Consider the following 19,662-nt stretch of genomic DNA (forward strand, 5'->3'; position numbering starts at 1 on the left):
AAACTGAACCGAACGAACCGACTGAACGCTGTAGCATACTAGAGTGACTGAGTCACTGAGTGAACTATATCTCAATGATGAGAACTGAACCAAACTGATGAAGGTTAAGAGAAGTAGTGTAAAACAATAAAAAGTCTATGAAATTACTTTAATGGGAAACAAATAAATGGAAATATTTTTCTTTTAGTGAAATATAAAAGTAATAATACGAAAAACAAATAATATTTGATCAGTTGTCATTTACCCGCTTTTTACCCACCTATTTGCCATTACCCGCAGCATTACCCCCAGGTAACTAAATTACCCGCTTTTCGGGTAATTACCCGCTTTTTGGCAACACTGACACTCACTGACACTCACTCAGTCCAGTCTTGGAGTCCTCCTAAGTCCAGTCCACTCACTACTTCTACTTCGTACTTCCACTCCACAGTTCCACAACCACTCCACTATTATTACGTCTTTGCTCGGCTTTAAAAAAAAGTTCTAATCAACAACAACAAACAACATGGTCATCACAATAATAAATAACGCAGATTCAAGGTTAAAGAGCGAGAAGAAAAGAAGAGAAGTTTTGTTAATGTTTTGGCCCTAGGGCCCCGATCTTGCCGTGTAACAAAGAAAAAATCGTGTAACTAAGTGATTATTGTTTCGGGGGATAAGTTAATCTTTAAGAACCACATTGTTTGTTGCTTTCTTATTTTTGTTGCACTAGACGTGTATTAAGTGTATAGGCCTATACAAAATGTGGATGTAATTTTCGTAGGCTATGCTCGTACTGTGAGTGAGTAACTTATAAGTTACTTAAAGATAAATACATAGGTAGGGTCTTGCTCTCGTTTGAACAATTATAATTGGACCTTTAGCAGTTCAACTTTTAATGGCTACAGAAATTTTATGTAGAAGAGCAAAACAATGGTAAGTAAGTTAACAGATAAAACTTATTTTAAATCTTTTAGCACTGACAAATAGAATTAAATATAGACTGACAGCAGTGCTGCGGCACAGAAAACATACATACATAACATACATACTACAACCCAGAATGCCAACCGTATGGTAATAAGCGTTAAGTACTTTGAGAGAGCTCTGCCTGTCAATTCGTAGGCAGCGCCACCTGAGTGCATAGCCAACGCTGGTGGCGCTGCCTACAAATTGACAGGCAAAGCTCTCTCAAAGTAGGTAAGTTAACGCTTTTTACCATGCGGTTGGCATTCTGGGTTATAGTACCTAGTTTGTTTTCTGTGCCTGCGGTTAGTATATGTTCTGGCGTCCACCACCAGGAGTGCCATCTAGTTATGTATTGTGTGCGCTGCAACTACACTGCACTCCTGGTGGTGAAAGCCAGAACTTGTGTTAACTTAACTGCAGCACTGCTGTCTAATTAAGTTAACTTAATGTTGATACAGCCTAGGAAGAAAAACACGTTCCCAGGAACAGATGTATGAAACCAAAATCATGTCCTCAAAACTTTTATCATCATTAATTAAGTTTTAAGTTAAACTTGTCTTCATAGTGTAGGTCCTATGAAGACCTTTACTAAGAAATGGCGACCATACGAAAGTAAAACTTAGGTATTTTAAGCCAAGTAGGCTAGGCTATGAATGGAGATGAGTATAGTATGAGTAACGCAATCTTGTAGTCTTGTTAGTGACTAAGGCCGACATATTCCTTAGACACAGCTGTTAATTAGTAGCCGATACAACCAATGGCATCAAAGGGACCTACAGTTTGTAGTGGAATTCAAACCACATTTTTTTTCCTCGTAATTAACAAATTGGTCTATGTAATTATCAGGATAATACCGTAACTTACCACTAAGTTTACGGATAGTCGTAGTACTCTATAGTGTGGGTGTTAATCCATACCAGAGAGTATCGCATCCACAGTGCATGCTTATAAATATCTACATTTTGTGAATTCCTAGTAGCTGGAATTCTACTTAGTGCTCTTTAACCAAAAAGAATTTGTTCCTTACTCTTGGTTTAACTTAACTCAATAAAACTTTGTACGGTAGAGTAACTTAGGCCTAGTTTTGTTTAGAATTTAATGTGAGACTTAACACTACCCTACTTAGGCCGGCCGCACATTGATCAGACAAAACGTCTTTTGTCAAAACGTTTTCTCGGTAGACGTCTTGTCGGAAAACAAAAATGTCACATTGGTGTGCAGTGGTCTTAGACAAAAGACAAAAACAGGAGGGAAAACTAAATTCAGTCAGCAGTAGACCAGTGTTGTGTAAAGCCAGTTATTGTGTGGTGTTAATAAAATGGATGAGGAAGTGGACGTAGCAATTATGTTGTGGAACTTTATACAACTTGCAAAACTAAACAAAGAAAGGGAGCATAAATTTTCTGTATTTTCTGCATGGATCTAAAATGAACCACTACTAACTGTAAGGAAAATTATTAAAAAATAGGCATAGGAATTAGCTGAAATATTTAAAATTTAAAAAACATTTTTATTATTTTCTGCATGAATTGAAAATGAACATCTACTAACTGTAAGAAAAATTATCACAATATATAGATAATTTTGAGTATTTGAAATTAAAATATCGTTAAGTTCCTTTTCGATTCTATTTTCTGCATGAATCGAAAAGGAACTAAGTTACTAAGCTAGCTGTAAGAAAAATTATTACAATATATAGATAAGTTGTACTGTATCCGCCCTCCGCGCATGCGCAGAACTGTTTGTCTGATCGCGTTTTGGCTTCAGACGAAATATTGGAGGCAGAATATGGTTTATGTTTATGGTTATGTTTGACGCGGCGCCGGTAATGTGTTTACCGGCGCTGCGTCGCGTGTTCGCGGTACTTGGTCAAGTGTTTGTAATATGTGTTTTTGTGTGAACTTCATGTACTTTATGTGTTTTTTGACATGCTCAATCGCGGGCTAAATGAGTGGATTTTGTGTTTCTTCACTTTGAAGATGTGCTCATTGTAGCACGAAACAGCTGTCGTGTTTGACAACTATAAAGGATAATTTTAGGCAAGGTAACATAAACCATATTCTGCTAATTTTAATGATCCAGAGGCTATCCATCATGATATTGGAGGTGATCACAAAAACACCCATAAACGTCTTCAGACAAAACAACGCGTCTGAAGCCTCTGTCGCATCAGTGTGCGATGCCTCCATTTAACTGCATGGTAGGCCACTCCCTTCCCACGTCTTTCGACAAAACGTTTTGTCGCATCAGTGTGCGGCCGGCCTTAAGATTATTTACTTAGTTCCTTTGTATAAACTAAGTTAGATCCATGGATCTGCTTTAATTTTGATTGTTTAACTTATTTTTTTTTTGCTTAAAATCTTACATCTTAGCCTAACTTTAGTCTAATAGGCCAACAACAATAAACAGTCATTTCACTAAATTTTAAGTTGGCTAGGATTAACTTGGGCTATTAAGCTAAAACGAAATGTTATCCAACAAGAAGTAGGTACGGTAACTTATTTAACCTAGGTAGGTACCTTACCTAATTAAATGAAAGAATAGTTTTTTATATAGGCCTAACTTAGACTAACTTTAAGGATTTTCAATTTTTTAGGCTGAGTCCAGACATTTGGGGTTATGGATACATGAGATCTGTTTGTCGTCATATGACATCTGGGGAGGTTTCTACTGCACTTCGCCCATTTTACTTCACAGTTCATCCTGATTTATTTGGTCAATTTCCTCAAGAAAGGGTAATTATGAATTTGTTGATTAGTTTTCTTGTTTTTTAAGAGGTTAGCGGCCTGTTTTTACCTTGCATTTACCCGTCCACACAGACTATAGATCTTTGTGTGGAGTTATTCAGCAAAGCAAGGGGTGAGCCAGGACAACATGAGAGTGAAATGTATAAAAAGTAGTGGAGGGTACCAGGATCCGAAACCACAACATTGCTGCATGGACCCAAAGTCCATAGCGTTAACCACTGAGCCACCGACTCGCCAAATCAAATAAATCAGTTTAAATCTCCAATATTTCTATATTTATTGCATATAAGCTACTGAAAAACGAATTTAACCATCTACTTTTTACCTTTGTGATCAGAAAGACAATTGTTAGGATGCAACTGCACCTTTTTACCGTGGTCTTTGACAAAGTAGCTCAGTTAAACTTCACATAAAAACATAAATACCGGTACGTTAGCCTAATATTTTTAATTGAAATGGCAACCATACAAAGGTAGGTATTATAGGCCAAAGGCCTATGAATGGGGATGAGGGTAGGATAAGTCATCCTTTGCCGTTCGTATGGCCAACAAGGAAAGACTTAAACGCCAGCAGCACTGTGGAAAAATAGTTTTTTCTACTAAATGTATACCGATTGATGACTGTGTCCAGATGATATCCTTGGCAGAATACACCTTTTAACCGGACTACATTCGGCGGAAATTAAATATCTTTAACCGGACAATTTTTATCAGCACACCGGTTTAACCAGACTAGATCGGCAGGAAGTGGGCGGTACTGAAACAACTGTTCTCATGGGAAAGATTTGAGACCAGTGATCACGTGCCTAAATACAATGCTCTCCTAAATTAAAGTAAAAAATTTTGGGTTACATAACAAGTTTTGGGGGTTTAACGGTTTAACCGGAAAACCCGTTATCCGGACTGGCCTCGGTCCCGAGGAGTCCGGATAAGAGGGACTCTACTGTATAGGAAGAAGCTTGGTGCTAATGATGGTAGAATTGCGCTAATAATACACAGAGAAGGGTGACTGACTATTGGTACGTAAGCCGTGCAAGCCAGCTGATGTTGCAATTCCGCATCCTAAAGCCAACTGAGTACAAGGATTAAAATTTAGCGGAGCCTACTAATGTGATAAAATTGTTTCATTGTAGCATTGTTATTGTTACAAAAATTTGTTTTGACTTAATTTCTAATTGTTGGCTGGTTACTGTAGAGAGCAAAATCAAAAAGTAGTAGTAAAGACAAAAAAAAAAATGATTTCCCTTCAGGAGATGTCACCATAGATTTTAACTTAAAGTTAAAATTTTTTTTACTCGGTCATGGATAGTTGTAATATCCATAGAAAATAATAGAAAATAGAAACATAAAATTGTTTAGAAACATCTTTTTCTAACTAAGAATTCCTTTTAGTATTTAAAGTGATTTGATCATTTCTATTTATGTTAACTCTTTTATTGCAGGCAGTCAATGAAAATTCATTGAAAACTCTGAGCTCAGTGCTGGAATCTCTTCAACAGAAAAAGCCTCAGAGACCTGTGACGTTACGGTTTTATCTGAAGCCTCAAGGGGTTGCCACATCACGAGGTATAAAACATCTCTTGCTGACAATGAAATAGCCTAGAATAATTTTTAGGTTTTAAAATTCTGAAGCACTGTTAACCACAGTAAAACCCCTCTCATATGGTATCTACAAGACTGGCCAGATAACAATATGGCCGTATAAACCAACGTATTAACTAATAAAAACAAAAAAAAAAAATCTATTTTATTTTATGCCTAATAATAAAGTAATCAATGTAGTCAAACGTAGTATAAATGTATCTTGCTAGTTTTGAAGCCTAGTGCTTAAAACTACGAATCTGTAAGCCGTTAGTAAAACATGTTGATATTTGCTTCCTAGAAGTGGCCGAATAGACGAAGGACTAATAAAACCGAGACTGGGTATAGGGGGTTCTATTGTTTACGCCTTTACATTGCCCCAATCAGGACTGGAAGAAAACTGATTTTGTGACAAGCTGACAATGCCTGTAGCAAGTTAACAACAAGCTCTAATTTTGAGGATTATTAGGCAGGGCCTTTTTAACCATTATTTAACACACAATCCAAGGCTATGCAGATTAAATTTGATTAAGTTTGTGTTTTGCTCTTATCATTATCTGAGTATTTCAATGTTCTGATCATTATAAGCCTGCGTCTAATGGATATAAGGGCTCCTACAACAATACATTAGATGAAAGAGATTTAACTTAAGGTAAAATAACTATTGTCTGTTTTTCAGAAAGCCTGAAATCTGTTAATATTAGTCTGAAAGAACAAGATCTATCAAAAACTCTCACTGTGATATTGTCAACATGCAATCTCCCTACGACTTATGTTGATAAAATTGCATCAAAGTCCCCCGAGACAACTCGACCATCGTTTAGAGATCAGGTTTACCACTATACTCAGAGGACAAACAAAAAATACAATGAGTATGACTACACGGATAACAGCAGGATTAAAAGGCCTGAACGAAAACCGAAACCTCCAAAGGAATTTCAGACATTGACGTAAGTTTTTAGTTCCTCAAAAGTAGTTATTCTGATAAGTAATCATAAAATTGTAGTTGTTTGTCTTATGACAGCAAAGCATTAAACCACAGTTGAGTAATTTAAAACCCAATTAACTTACTTGTACAGTACTAAATGTCTTTACAGTCATCATCACATTATCAATCATTACAGTCTCACAAATTAGAGCTAAACATTTTAACTGAAACATGATATTGTACACATTTTCTTTTATTTATTGTAGGCCTATCTGTATGCGTGGTTATTTCATTTAAAACACAATAGAATTTAAATACATAACATTTACTCTTTGAAGGAAATACATGACTTAGTTTAAAACAAGCTCAAGGTTAAGGTGTTGATTGACAAGGCGCTCGTCTAGCGTTTTGATAGTCAGTTATGCAACTCGTCCCGGTTGTAATATCTGTAAGTATGGCTAGGTCCAGAGACAATGAGTTTCTATTAAAGCTACTGGGTTCTATAGTTTGTCACCAGGGTCGTTAATAACATCGGCAAAGGGTTCCTAGTTCCTAGCCACTTACTTAAAAATGTCTTTATCTAACCAAGATACCCGAATTGCTGGTTTGGGTGCTAAGTTTGTAGGACTTCCCCGTGGTTCTTTATCGGCAAGTAAATTTGAGATGTTGTTACATATTTTAATTTTGAAATTCAAAGCTCAGAATTTACAGTTGAGTTATTTTTTTATGAAACCATTTTTCACAGCGGTTGGCTAGATGAGAATGAAGCGGAGGCCAGGGAAAAACTTGCCTCAGTTGGGCCGGTCCGTGAGGAAGTGTCTAAACTTCAGGATCAGGTGAGTTAGACAACTTAATCTATATAAATAAAATTAGAGTTTTGTCTGTACATTGCTCAGAATTATATATTTTTAGGTTATTTTTACGTCTTATACATTAAATAAGCAGAAACGAGCCTTATCTCAATTTCTGTCTGTCTGTCTGTCTGTCTGTCTGTCTGTCTTTCCCTTTGTCTGTAACACTCAAGATGGCATTTTACGCTATCTTCTCCTGGAAAACGAGAGTACCTATCAAGATCCAAGTCATTTTAATGTATTCACTGGATTGGCGAGATTGTCTTTAGCCATTAAAATATGGCCTCACTACTTTGTAAATAATATTACGAACGTTCAAAAATGTAGTTTTGTGCGATTTATGTCAAGTTTTCGTCCAATTTTTATTGCATAATCATCTATGAAATAACGAACAGCTGTTCGGATCAAGATTATTTTTCCTAGCTGTCACTGATATGTTTACAAATGTTGTTTACAAATACCGCAACCTTTTTCAATCACGTTTTGAATGTAAATCCCAAGTGATTAAAAACGTTTTTCTTACATAACGGATTTAATTAATCGAAAGTGCAATAATATAGTGTAATAGTGTAACCGTGTAAATGAAATTAAATAACTAGGCATCATCCAGTTCAGGAACCAGAGATTCTTTGTGTATAAATTGTTCTTGAGTTTTGATAACCAGAAAGAAGACCTTGAATCAGTGTTGTATACGGCTGGGAAACTTTAAATTTAATAATGATCGTCGCCAATGGCTTAGAAATATGGTTTCCACTCATTGACACGGCGCTTCAATGGCGGTTGTGTAAAGTGGTAAGTAAAAAATCACAACTGCAGTGGTTGATTGTAACAATGTGTTATTTTCTGTTCCTACCATTGACTATATATATATAGTCAATAGTACCTACTCACCGTGTGATGCAATCGCTGGACCATACAGCCATGCTCTTGGGTACGTACGCCTACCCAATTATTCATAACAAACTGTTCGACGACGATCCTTGATACCGGTACTTTTCCCTAGAATACACGGCCTACCTACTTAAGAAATAAAATTACAAACGTCCAAAAACCCAACGTTGTGTGATTTTTGTCACATTTCCTTCTAATGTTATTAGATAGCCTTTACCAATCATTGTTTAGAGAATAGGTACGTAGGGCCTAATCTATTAAATAACAAAAAGTTGTTTGTATGAGGTTGTTTTTTTTAAAAACTGACACAGATAAGTTTACATTAAAAGTTGTTTACAAATAAAGCAATTATTGGGAAATAACTTTGATTGCCGTTTTAAAACGTTTTACGAGAAAATCAAAAACCAAGAGATCAATAACCTCGGGACTTGATTAACTCATATAATTGGTCGGCTGTACTATAGTTCTCAACTGTGAACGTTGGTTTTTGGTACCGGTTCTATTCCTTAGAACCGTTGGTACTGTTGGTAGTAGCAAGAATCATTTTTAAGTACCAACACATCACTGTACTTTACAAATTAGTTATCGTTGGTGTTGCACCTTATTTATTATTACAGGCGTATTCAATTTAATTGATGTCTTAACTGTACAATTTTTGCTTTTTCTTTCTTGATTCCAAAATGTTAGTTTATGCTAAGAAAACGATAACGCACTTTAGTAAAACATTTATTCAACTAACCATAATGAATTGTTTAAACGCTTTACGTTGTTTATGTATCAATAGTTAGTGGCCTATTTTGGTAATATTTACTATAAATTACCAATCGTCTATACCAGGGTGGCTGGACCACCCTGGACCAGTCGTCTTCATTTCATATAGTAAGCCGTCATTTCGGGTCATCATCGATCCAAGCAAATATACATTGTTATGATGAAATTTGAGGACATTAACAAAATATTTTAGATACTAATTTTACAAGTACTTTGTTATGCTTAAAGCGTAGCAAACCCCCTAATTAAGTTCTGTATTTTTGTGTGTATGTCTGTTAGTAAAGCATTAATGTCCTTATTTCTCAGTGTTTCACGGAAAGGACAAAAGTACCTTTATAATGAAAATGTCAACACGAATAAAGTGTTAAATTGGGAGGTTGAAGTAGTACCTTAAATACTTTTAACCATTGTGGAAGGTAACTTTCAATTATAGGCCTACATTAGGGCTATGCCTCATAGATCTATAAAGCATTTTTTAGTTTAATCATTGGATTTAACATATGGACCAACACGACCCAGGTTACATTTAATTTCGAAGCATTTGTTTTGGCTTGAAACTGTCAGTTACTGTATTTGCGAAGGTTTATATACTGTATAATAGTTTTGCCAGCATATCTGAAAACATGCAAACCAAATTCTGTTTCAATAACTGACTACAATAAGATCCCCGTGCGTAGAACGGGCACACAGCTAGTGTTGCTATAAAATGACCTTGGTCTTCAATGCTGATAATCACTCATCTAAAAACAAAACTTTATCCTGTCACAGGCTAATTCAACAAGTACAGCTGATAGATAACTGTACCTGGTATGTGCTAAAAACAAGGCAACCTTAGAGTTCCTATATAGGGAGATTATGTTTTTAAACATTTTGTTTTTCCCATTTTTGACCCCCAAAACATGAATTTTTGTTATTTCTTGCTAAACTATTTTGTAGAGCTTAAAGAAACAAATAATTTTATGTTTAAGCGTTGTTGTACGTCTAATAATTACAGTATGTTTTTTTTTTTATTGAGGATGGTTGTAGTTTGCGTTTAGAGTTTTAGTTTGATTAAATTTGGCAAATTTGTTGATTTAATACTAAACTAAGCTATTAACAGTTCAATAAAATGCCCAATTTTCTACCTTCTCAGTTGTAGCAAACCAAGTACTCATTAAATTTAATGTTATTTAAAAAATAAAATTTAAATCTAACAACTTTGAGAGGACATTTTTTAGTGAAAAACCTGAAAAAAATTGTAATTACCCTTAGTCTGCAGATTTACTGTGGCGGGCATATTTTACAAGTTGGTAATCGCTCATTAAGAAAATATAATACGGGACAGTAATAATTTAAGTATTTAACAATTATTTTACCCTTCAAATAAAAGGAAATGAAACAAAATGAATGAAATGGGAGTTGTTTTTTTTTTTATAGATAGTCTCAGACAAATTAGTGTCTTGGATCTACTCTCTGAAGAAGTCCTAGATATTAGGGTGAATTTGAATTATCAGTTGTATGTTATGAATCCTTGATGTTCCTTTATTTTAAATGTTCCAGAATTAATTTAAGTTTTAGTAATTAATTATTGACATTGACTAGTCTTACTCTGTTGTTTACACCTTGTTACCTTGTTTATAGTTATATAGATGGCTTTGTTGATCTTTAGAGAGATAATATATTCACTCTTGTTAATTTATTAGTCTTAGTATCTTGACATCAACTGTACAAGTGTGCAATCTTGTTTCTTGTTGAAATAAATCTTTGAATGTTCAATGAATTAGGAACAATCGTTTCTCAAACATTGTACCTTGGCATATTGTTTTTTTTTTGTGTTTCTACGTCTTTGGTATTTTAACAATTTTTTGGGGGGTGGAACAGTCCAAACCCTGGCCTTGTAACTTAGCATGGCCTTGTTGGTTAGCCTTATTATTTGATAGCATAATTAATGAATTACTTTTTCACAGGCGTGCAGATCTCTCGGACTGGCCGATGTTACGAGTGACTGTGGTTGGAATATTGCTCATTTCCGAGGCTGTCTTATGAGCTTCCTATCCTTGGCACAGCAGCACCCTGAACACATGGCCGTGCTCAAAGGTCAGGATTTGTTTTTTACCGACAACTAATTTTAACAACTGACCAATCCCTATTAACAAGTAATGTGATTGGAACGTGTAAGGATAGTAACAATAAGTGAGGACAACTTGTACACAATAATTACGGCTTTATCTTATGTCAGTTCCTTGTTCAACAGTAGGATTATTCAATTACGTTTTCAAATGCAAGCTCGTTGATATTCTAAAACTTCAGTTGACAAAAGTGTGTAATGAAGGTTTACTGTTCAGTACATATTTAGATACTCTATGTAGCTAAATTTAAATTTCCTAGTAACTGATTGTAAAGTGTGTTGCAGGCCGGTCGCTGGTGTTCAGCCGAGACACGGGAGTCAGTATGAAGGGACAAGTGTTGCTCAACAGCGGAGAAGTGCGGCAACATTGGCTGGACGTAAGACAATATATGCTACTTAAACTAGGTAGCGCTTATGGTTGGGTCTTTTTGAGATTAGCTTTGGTTTTTGTCCAATTTGTCCCAACAATTATTATTGAGTTTTTAAAATTACACTTTTTTGGCTATGACAACTTTTATTGGAGCCAAACTAATGGTGAATAATAGATCAACATCTACCAACACTTCCTGCTGATATTATCACTATCAATTAACATTCCCAAATTGTATATGTTTTTTGTATGGTTTTGTATTTATGTTTTTCTATTCAGTAGAGGCATTTTTTTACATTTCTGGAGGGAAACGATGCAAATCCTGGTTTTACTCTATAACATAGACCTTTTGTTAGTTAAGTCATCTCCACTACTTTCTGTCCAACATAAGCATTCCTCGTGCTAGAGGGTATATGTTCTTTGTTTTCAGTTAAGCTGGTGCACAGGCTTAACTCTTGACAGTGTTTGTTTTTTGTTTTAGTTTATTAAGAATCTCCCAAAAGAAGACAAAGTTTTGCTTCGTCTGCCAGCTTTTGAGAAAGCAGCTTCAAGAGTTTTACGGGATATCAGAGTAGTTCGAAGGTAAAATTGAATGTCTTTAAAGCTCTATTGTTCGCTGTTCAAGTTGAAGGCCTTAAACACTCTTTATCTAGTAAAATAGTGTGTGTTTTCTACTCAGATAAACATAGCTTTGTGTTGAAGAAACAGCAAATCATTTTTGGAGTTTTGATAAGTCATAATTAGCCTTCGACTGGATTTTTCAATTGAAGGGTTCAAAACTTCTGAATCACCAATAGTATAATGCTATTGCTCTGACTAACTGGCTGAATGAGTGAGCTAACGTAAATTCAAATATTTTACGAGGTTAATTTTATGTACCAAAGTTGTTTGGCGTAAAGGGACATCGTTGAGGGCGCGGGAAGAGAGACCTCTGCATCTAACCTAACGGGTAAATTGGCTCAACTACCAGATATGTTACCTTTTGAAAACTTTAGTATCTGTGATTCATATCTGTATCAACACTTAAGCCATGTCAAGTCTCAGAGTACTAAGAAACCAATTATTGTTCTACGAATACTCTGTACCTGTTGCGGCCCTTAGGCCTCCTTATGGTTTTGACATTTTAGTTGCCCCACCCGTTAATAATCTATGGGTCTCTCTCTTTCCCTGATACAAAGGTTTAAGCCTCGCATTAATCTAGGTCCACCTATGATAAAATTAGTTAAATTGTGCTTGATTTTTCTACTTTGACTTAATTTCTCTTAAGATTTAACCTTTCCACTAGAGTAAACTTGTAAACTTGAGTAAACAGTTTTGTTAGTAAACAGTTTTGTTACTTCAGATTGGTTCAATAGTATAAAATTCACTCTTATTTTGCATCATGTTGGACATTCTTGTTGGCCAAAAAGATATTCTTGATTACAAACATTATTTTGCTTATTTCAAGGAAATACCAGCCGAAAACTATGGCAGCAGAATATGAGAAAAACTTGAACCGGTTGACAACATCTCTGGGTGATCACCAAGGTAGAAGAGGCTTCCCGAAAACTTGGCCGGACTCTTTGGAGAACTTCGAACTTGTTGTTGAAACGTAAGCTAATTGTTATCTTTAACCTAAAAAACTGTTAAGATACCTCTCATACTCTAAAACCCTGGAGGCTTCTGTGTTGTTTTTCGTCCAGTTATGCTTGGATTCGCTGATCTGGGCAAAAACGATTCCATCCTATTTTTATTTTATTTTTTGTCTGGCTGGCCAGGAGAGAGCACCATAGATTGAGGGCTCCAAACTAGTTATGTTTATATTTTATAAGATGAAGGGAGTTATTGATGGGACCTATCTTCTAACTAGGGGTCTGCGGTACAGAAAATTTAAGGTCGGTACGGTTCGGTACGGTACAATATTTTGTACCTCGGTTCTCGGTACAAAATCGGTACGGTACGCGGCTACCCGTATTTTTGCGGTTTTCTTCTCAGAACTGTATCTAAACCATTATTTTGAACTTTAATACAGTATAGACATTACTATGAAAATGGATAGTATCCTACATTCATGGTTTTCTAACAACAATTACTGTACCACATATTATTAAAACAAAACCTTTTACTACTATGAGGATTGTGTCAAGAAAAATCACAGTTGAGATAAAGGCTTTACCTATTTTACTCTGAGATACTTTGAGTAGCCATGATAAAGCAGTTTAAAAATAGATAAGAGTTTTTATGAATAAACATGTTTGAAACATTTATTGACAAGATAATTTCACAAAACTGGTAAATTATTTCCAACCAACACAATGTCTAGTTGTTTTTAATTTTAAAAACATATAAAAGCATTCAGTAGAAGACAGTGTAGTTTTGACAGCTGTTCACAGCAGATGACAATGAAAAACTGGAGGTTATGATGAAGTAATGGCAAAGACCATTTTTTTTATCAGCTTCAAAACTAGTTAAGTTATAAGATGGATACAATTCTTGCAAAGTTTTTTTCTGAAACTAAAATTTGGATTATCACAGAGTAAGATTTGATGTTGGGCAATTAGACTTTATAACTGTGTAAAAGGTGTGTATCCCTGAATTTATAAATTGCATTCTACACTTATTCACTGCCAAACATAATTCAGTAGAACCTTGATGAACCGAGAATTACACTAGCCTACATAACTTCATTACCCCAAGTAAAATACCAAGATAATTTTTATAATTGTATTTGAATCGTATAATCTTAGTTTGTTAAAAATGGATTGAATGTTCAACAATAATTGCAGTCCATTATTGTTAAGCAGTATGGTCCCAAATTATTGTTTTTTATTTTGAAACATCACAGTTCATTTTACAAAATTATAGTTGAAGCAGCTCAATGTCAAGTCACGCTTGTGCAATAGTTTGTTTACATGCTTTCTCCAGACCACGGGGGAGGGGAGGGTCTGATAAGCCGTCTATTGTTCACCCCCAAGAAGGTCCGACCCTCATTAGTGCCGCTCGGCTGCACTCAGTGGGGAACCCAATACCACAAATCAATCTTTTAAATGAATACAAATATTTGGTAATAATTGTTTTATTAATATTCACCTTGAAATTTCAATAAATTTGGTGTAAAATTTGACAAAAATCTGCCATTTGGACCGATTATTAATACAATACCAAATACCAATAAAGTAGTACATTCATTGGTAATTAAATAATAGGTAAAAATTTACCGATTTTCGTCAAGTTTTACCCCCTGCTGTGAGCTATGTCACAAAAGCTGATAACGACATGGGTGATTAGTAACCATGGCAACTTGTTGAATGCGTGATGAAGGGAAACCCAAGAAATAGAAGAACAAAGAGAAAGAATAAAAGACGTTGTTATCTTTATACCCTTTTTACAATTTCCGTTATTGTTATCTTTATGTAAGATTTTATGATTTTGTTTTATAGGTTTATAAAATAATTCTTTTTAAATACGGGAATATCAATTTATAATTTATCAACGTGCTTCTCTTCTGAAACAGCAATACCGGATGCATAATAAAGGTCAATGGCCTAAAATATCACGATTGTGCAATATTGTATTTTGATGTTGAAATTAAAATCACGACAAAAGTTTGTTTAAATCCATGGTCGTCAATAGAAAGATAAAATATCCATAACAAATATTTTAATTTATAAAATAAGATTGTAGATTAGTTACAAGTTTAATATGTAGCTATAAACAGTTTTATGGCAGTAGGCAATGGCCAGCGGCAAATTCAATATTCACGAAAATACTGATTAAGTTAGAGATAACATTTAACAGTCATCATAAAACTATTATTTTTATGATAAAACAGAATTGGGGAAAGTCGTAAAGAAATAAAAGTGATAAAACTCAACAGTTCTTGGAAGTACTTCAATACAACAATTATTGTCGTGATAAAATGTTAATGGATTTGGGACTGCTAATGGGTTTTTTATTGCACCATCGCTAGTAATAAATTATGAAGATCGTAAACAAACATCTGATAAGACTTTTATGTGCTCGGAACCAACTGCCGTTGTTGACTACGATAGTAAACTGAAAGTAATTTATTATTATAATAGGCTGTACCGAACCGAATTTGTACCGTGTAAAATGCTGTACCGAACCGATGACGGTAATTAAGCTTGTACCGTACCGTACCGACTTTTTCGGTGCACCGCAGACCCCTACTTCTAACCCTTCGTCTATCTGGGACTGGCCTGGGCCTTAAACCATTGGCCACTCTCCAGGTAGCCGATACACGAGACAGGTTCCATCATACAGACCATAATAATATTTAGCATAATTTAACCACTGAATATTGTCAAATGCTAACAGCGAGGCGGGGCCGTTGATGGTGTCACCAACTGGTCAGTTCATCGTGCCAGCCTCCTGTCCTTCGTTCCTATTGGTAAACTTTATCTCCGAAAACTTGGACAACGCTTCTCGCCTATTGCATCATTATAGATCGTAAGTAAACGGTTACTACTGTACAGATGTTGTAAAAATATGTACCATCTTCTGAAAATTTGATCTCTACCAATGTTAAAAAAATTATTATGTTTTGATTACTGAGCATTAAGTTAATCCAGGGTGTCCACACTCTGGAAAGTCAGGGATAGTCATGGAAAGTCATGGAAAAAAATGATGGTCATTGAAAGTCATGGAAATAAGCAAAAAGTCATGGAAAGTCATGGAAATAGGCAAAAAGTCATGGAAATCCCCAATTATGGATGGATTTCAGGGGACCTTTCAATGCTCTAGTCGGCCGTAACCGCGACTATTGTAGCATTTTTCCGAATTTTTCACAAATGTACTACAATTTCAATTTATACAGTTGTCTTAGTTTATGGGTTTTGAGTTTGTATTAGTTCATTGTCGTACCTATTGTACTCCATTGTTATCTGTTAATACATATTTCAATATTTTCTGTAAAATATTGTCTTAGTTTATGGGTTTTGAGTTTGTATTAGTTCATTGTTGTACCTATTGTACTCCATTGTTATCTGTTAATACATATTTCAATATTTTCTGTAAAATAACTTGTCTAGGCAGTATTATTCGTGTGTGTACGGTATATTATAATTTTTGAGTTAAGTTCGTGAGTCATGAAAATCAATGGTTAATGGTCATGGATAGTCATGGAAAGTCAGGAAAAATTGATGACAAAATTTCTGTGGACACCCTGTTAATCAGTTTAGGCATTATTTAACAGAAAACCTAAAATGTGTTTAAGGAAATTAACCTTTGTTTAGGTATTCTTTTACAAGAAACTGGTAAATAATTTTAAGTTTATGATGACATTCAAACCTACATTTCCTATTTTTAGATATTGTAAAATTTTGTAGATTGACAAGATATATCTATTTCCAGCCATAAACATATTGAAAAAGAACTCCATAAACAATGCTTAGCGGAACTCAAACTGGAGGCCTTAAACAAAGACGACTGTGTTACACCTGATTTAATGACAAGCTGTCTGCAACGTCTGCTGGAACATCGAGATGAGCTGTCTTCACTTAGGCAAAACAGGCTTTATATAACCAACTACTATTCTGTGATGAGCGACGGCCAAATCTGTATACCGTGGGATTTCAAGTTGTAAACTTATTGTGGTAGACAACTTTGTAACTTTAGTTACTATTCTAGTCTAGCACAAGTTGTGATGGGAAACCTTCCCCAAATTATATGTTATTGTAGAGAGCTTTGAATCAAGTATTAAAGTAGATTTTAGGTAAATTCGTAATGAACAAATTACACAACTATTGCCAGAGTATATTTTAATCGTATGTAAAAGAATGTGATTGATAGCTTTTGTTTTAACATGTAAGTATTTTACTCGCAGATAAATAATGCTAAAGTAATATAAACAATAAAAAAACAATAAGTAATATAAACAGTAAAATTAGTATGCAAGGTATGAAACAAACAAAAATATCTGTCATGGCAACTAGCACATTGAGACCTGTAACTGTTTTAGAAAGTTTACCTTTCATCAAGTGTTGGGGGGCCATAATGTATTTCATAGCTACGGCCTAAAGTGATTCCTTTTTACATGACAAGTGAAACAAATGAGGTTTGATTTTGAGCTAGAGTTGAAAATACCTTTTTCATCACACTGTATTCAAAAATAGCCCATTTCCATACAGCTGAGATCTTCAAAAATGTCCATACACCAAAAACAAATAGTAAGTTTGATGAAGTAGTATTTTTATTGTGATAAAAAGTATTGTTCAGTACTCGTCACAAAAGTCCCACTTTGAAATTGGTCACTTTCGTGACTAGTAGTGAAAATACTATTTCATTACCAAATTTATTGTCATACTGCCCAATCTTTAAGCTAAATAACTCACAAAACGTAAATTTAGTTCTTAGTTTACATTTATAAAAAGCCCATTAGAGACACTGTAATAAAACTTGTTACACATTTTAAGTTTTTGTTATTTTAATTTTCTTTTAACTATTTTTAAGAAATTTTACTTGTTAAATTTAAAAATGGCTGCCTTTTAAAATAGTCAAAGTCGAATTCCATGAAAACGAGTAATTGAATCAAAATTACACTAGATACCATACCAAAAATGATTTAAAATCCAAACCCTATGACACTTGGTTAAAATTGTTAATAAAAAAAGTCTTATCCACAAGTTGACTTTTTCTACTTGGGAATTTTAAATGTTCAGTTTTTTTAATTTTCTCTGTAACCTTTAATTTTACAACAACGCTTTAATATACAAAATTATATGTTCTTTAAGCTCTACACAATGGTTTCAATGAAATTTGGCAAATTTTTTTTAGTAACAGTAAAGAATAAAATATTTGAACAATTTTTAAACCCTATAACAAAAACAACCAGTTTGCTGATTTTCCATCTCATTCAAGTGTATCCCCAGTCTCACACGTCGTTTTTAAATTTCAAAATGACGAGTTTTCATATTTACAGACACAATCACATAATATACATGTACCTACGGTAATAGCTCCTTTCATTTAAAATTGTTCTTACAAAAATTGTTTCCGATTAACAAAAATGATCAATGAGAACAAGTTTTAGTTGATGATTTTGTGGGATAAAATTAAGCCATATTTACACGAGGCCAGTAGGCAGGCAGGTTACATTTCTCTAGTACATTTCAAGTGGGTCGCCGGAATTCTACCCCCTGGGCAAAGCTGACGTCACTATGACGTAGTAACCTGAGTGGCCAAAAGTTTGTTGTTGTGCCGGAATTTTACCCCCGCGGATTTGGAAGTCTAATGAAAATAGTCAAGAGTGTGATTAATTAGATTAGCGATAAAAACCGGAATTTTACCCCCTGTCCATATAACTAGCGTTTAGGCAACTGAAGATGTACGGGCCGGATTTTTACCCCCTGGCAGATTTTAGAAATTGAATGATTGATTTTATTATTTCAATTAATTGCAAACGTTTCATTATTTATATTTAGTAACCGATATTTATTTATTTATTTTGTAATCTCAACTAAGTAAACAGAATTCGCTGTTTTATTTTGATCATATTAACCAACAGTTGGCTTCAAAGATCGAATCCTTATACTCGAATCTCAAAATTAAAATTTAAAACCTGTTCGATTAGTTAATGTTAAAAATAAATTATGATAGGCTACTTAATAATAAAATGTTAACTATTAAATTAAAACTGAATGAAGATAATTAATCATTCTCACTAATTTATATATCTGGCCAGGGGGTAAAATTCCGGGGGGTAAAAATCCAGGGGGTAAAATTCCGGGGGTAAAAATCCGGGCCGTACATTCTAGGTTTTTATAATTTGATGTGTTCTGATTAAATTCACAACCGTGAAAATAATATGTTTAATTCCGCGTTTAATCCATCGAGCTGATGTTGCGAAACTCAAAAGTTCGCGGCCGAAATTTTACCCCCTGGTTTGTGACGTCACGTTTGCCCAGGGGGTAAAATTCCAGGGGGATAAAAATCTGCTACCCCTTTCAAGTTACTTGAGGCAAGGGCAGGTTACCTGCATCATACAACTTGAAATACACCAGAGGAAAGTAGGCCTAGCCTGCCTGCCTGGCTTCTTGTAAACACAACTTTAAGGGGGAAAATTGTTGTGAATATTGCCATGGACGAAATAATCACATTACAACAAGCACTTAATTTGTGCATGCAAAATTTATCAAGTTTTTGTTGAAGTATTGTATATTCAAGTTGATTTTATTGGTTTTGTGTAGGAATATATTTGTTCAGCAGATGTGTCACTTAAAAATAATACAAATCTGTTCATGAACTTTGTGTGAATGGACTTTTTATGTGATATTAAAGATATTTATTTACCTGTTACTTTTAATTTCAAACCTTTATGTGTTGAGTGTCTTCATTTCCATGATGAACTAGTAGTATTTCAAACTTAAATGAACCCTGTCTTATGATAGGCTTTGACCCTGCCTGTTCACAAAATTTAGGTGGTTTAAGGGGAAGTTCCCCCACCACTTACACCCTTAAAAATATTCCCTT

General features: G+C 34.6%; 1 protein-coding gene across 1 annotated transcript; it reads left to right on the plus strand.

Moving 5' to 3' along the window:
• The first annotated feature begins 522 nt into the window (after positions 1 to 522).
• Positions 523 to 19,481, plus strand: LOC129001067 (T-cell activation inhibitor, mitochondrial-like). The gene is made up of 11 exons (XM_054428221.1): positions 523 to 915; positions 3,545 to 3,683; positions 5,137 to 5,260; positions 5,955 to 6,225; positions 6,949 to 7,039; positions 10,663 to 10,792; positions 11,109 to 11,200; positions 11,675 to 11,775; positions 12,641 to 12,784; positions 15,511 to 15,642; positions 16,546 to 19,481. Exons 1-11 carry the CDS (start codon positions 878 to 880, stop codon positions 16,775 to 16,777), a joined length of 1,494 nt encoding a protein of 497 aa, XP_054284196.1. The 5' UTR covers positions 523 to 877; the 3' UTR covers positions 16,778 to 19,481.
• Positions 19,482 to 19,662: the final 181 nt, after the last annotated feature.

This window comes from Macrosteles quadrilineatus, unplaced genomic scaffold (genome assembly GCF_028750875.1).
Source record: "Macrosteles quadrilineatus isolate MER2022 unplaced genomic scaffold, UCM_ALF_1.0 Scaffold_8__2_contigs__length_117827958, whole genome shotgun sequence".
NCBI classification, from domain to species: domain Eukaryota; kingdom Metazoa; phylum Arthropoda; class Insecta; order Hemiptera; family Cicadellidae; genus Macrosteles; species Macrosteles quadrilineatus.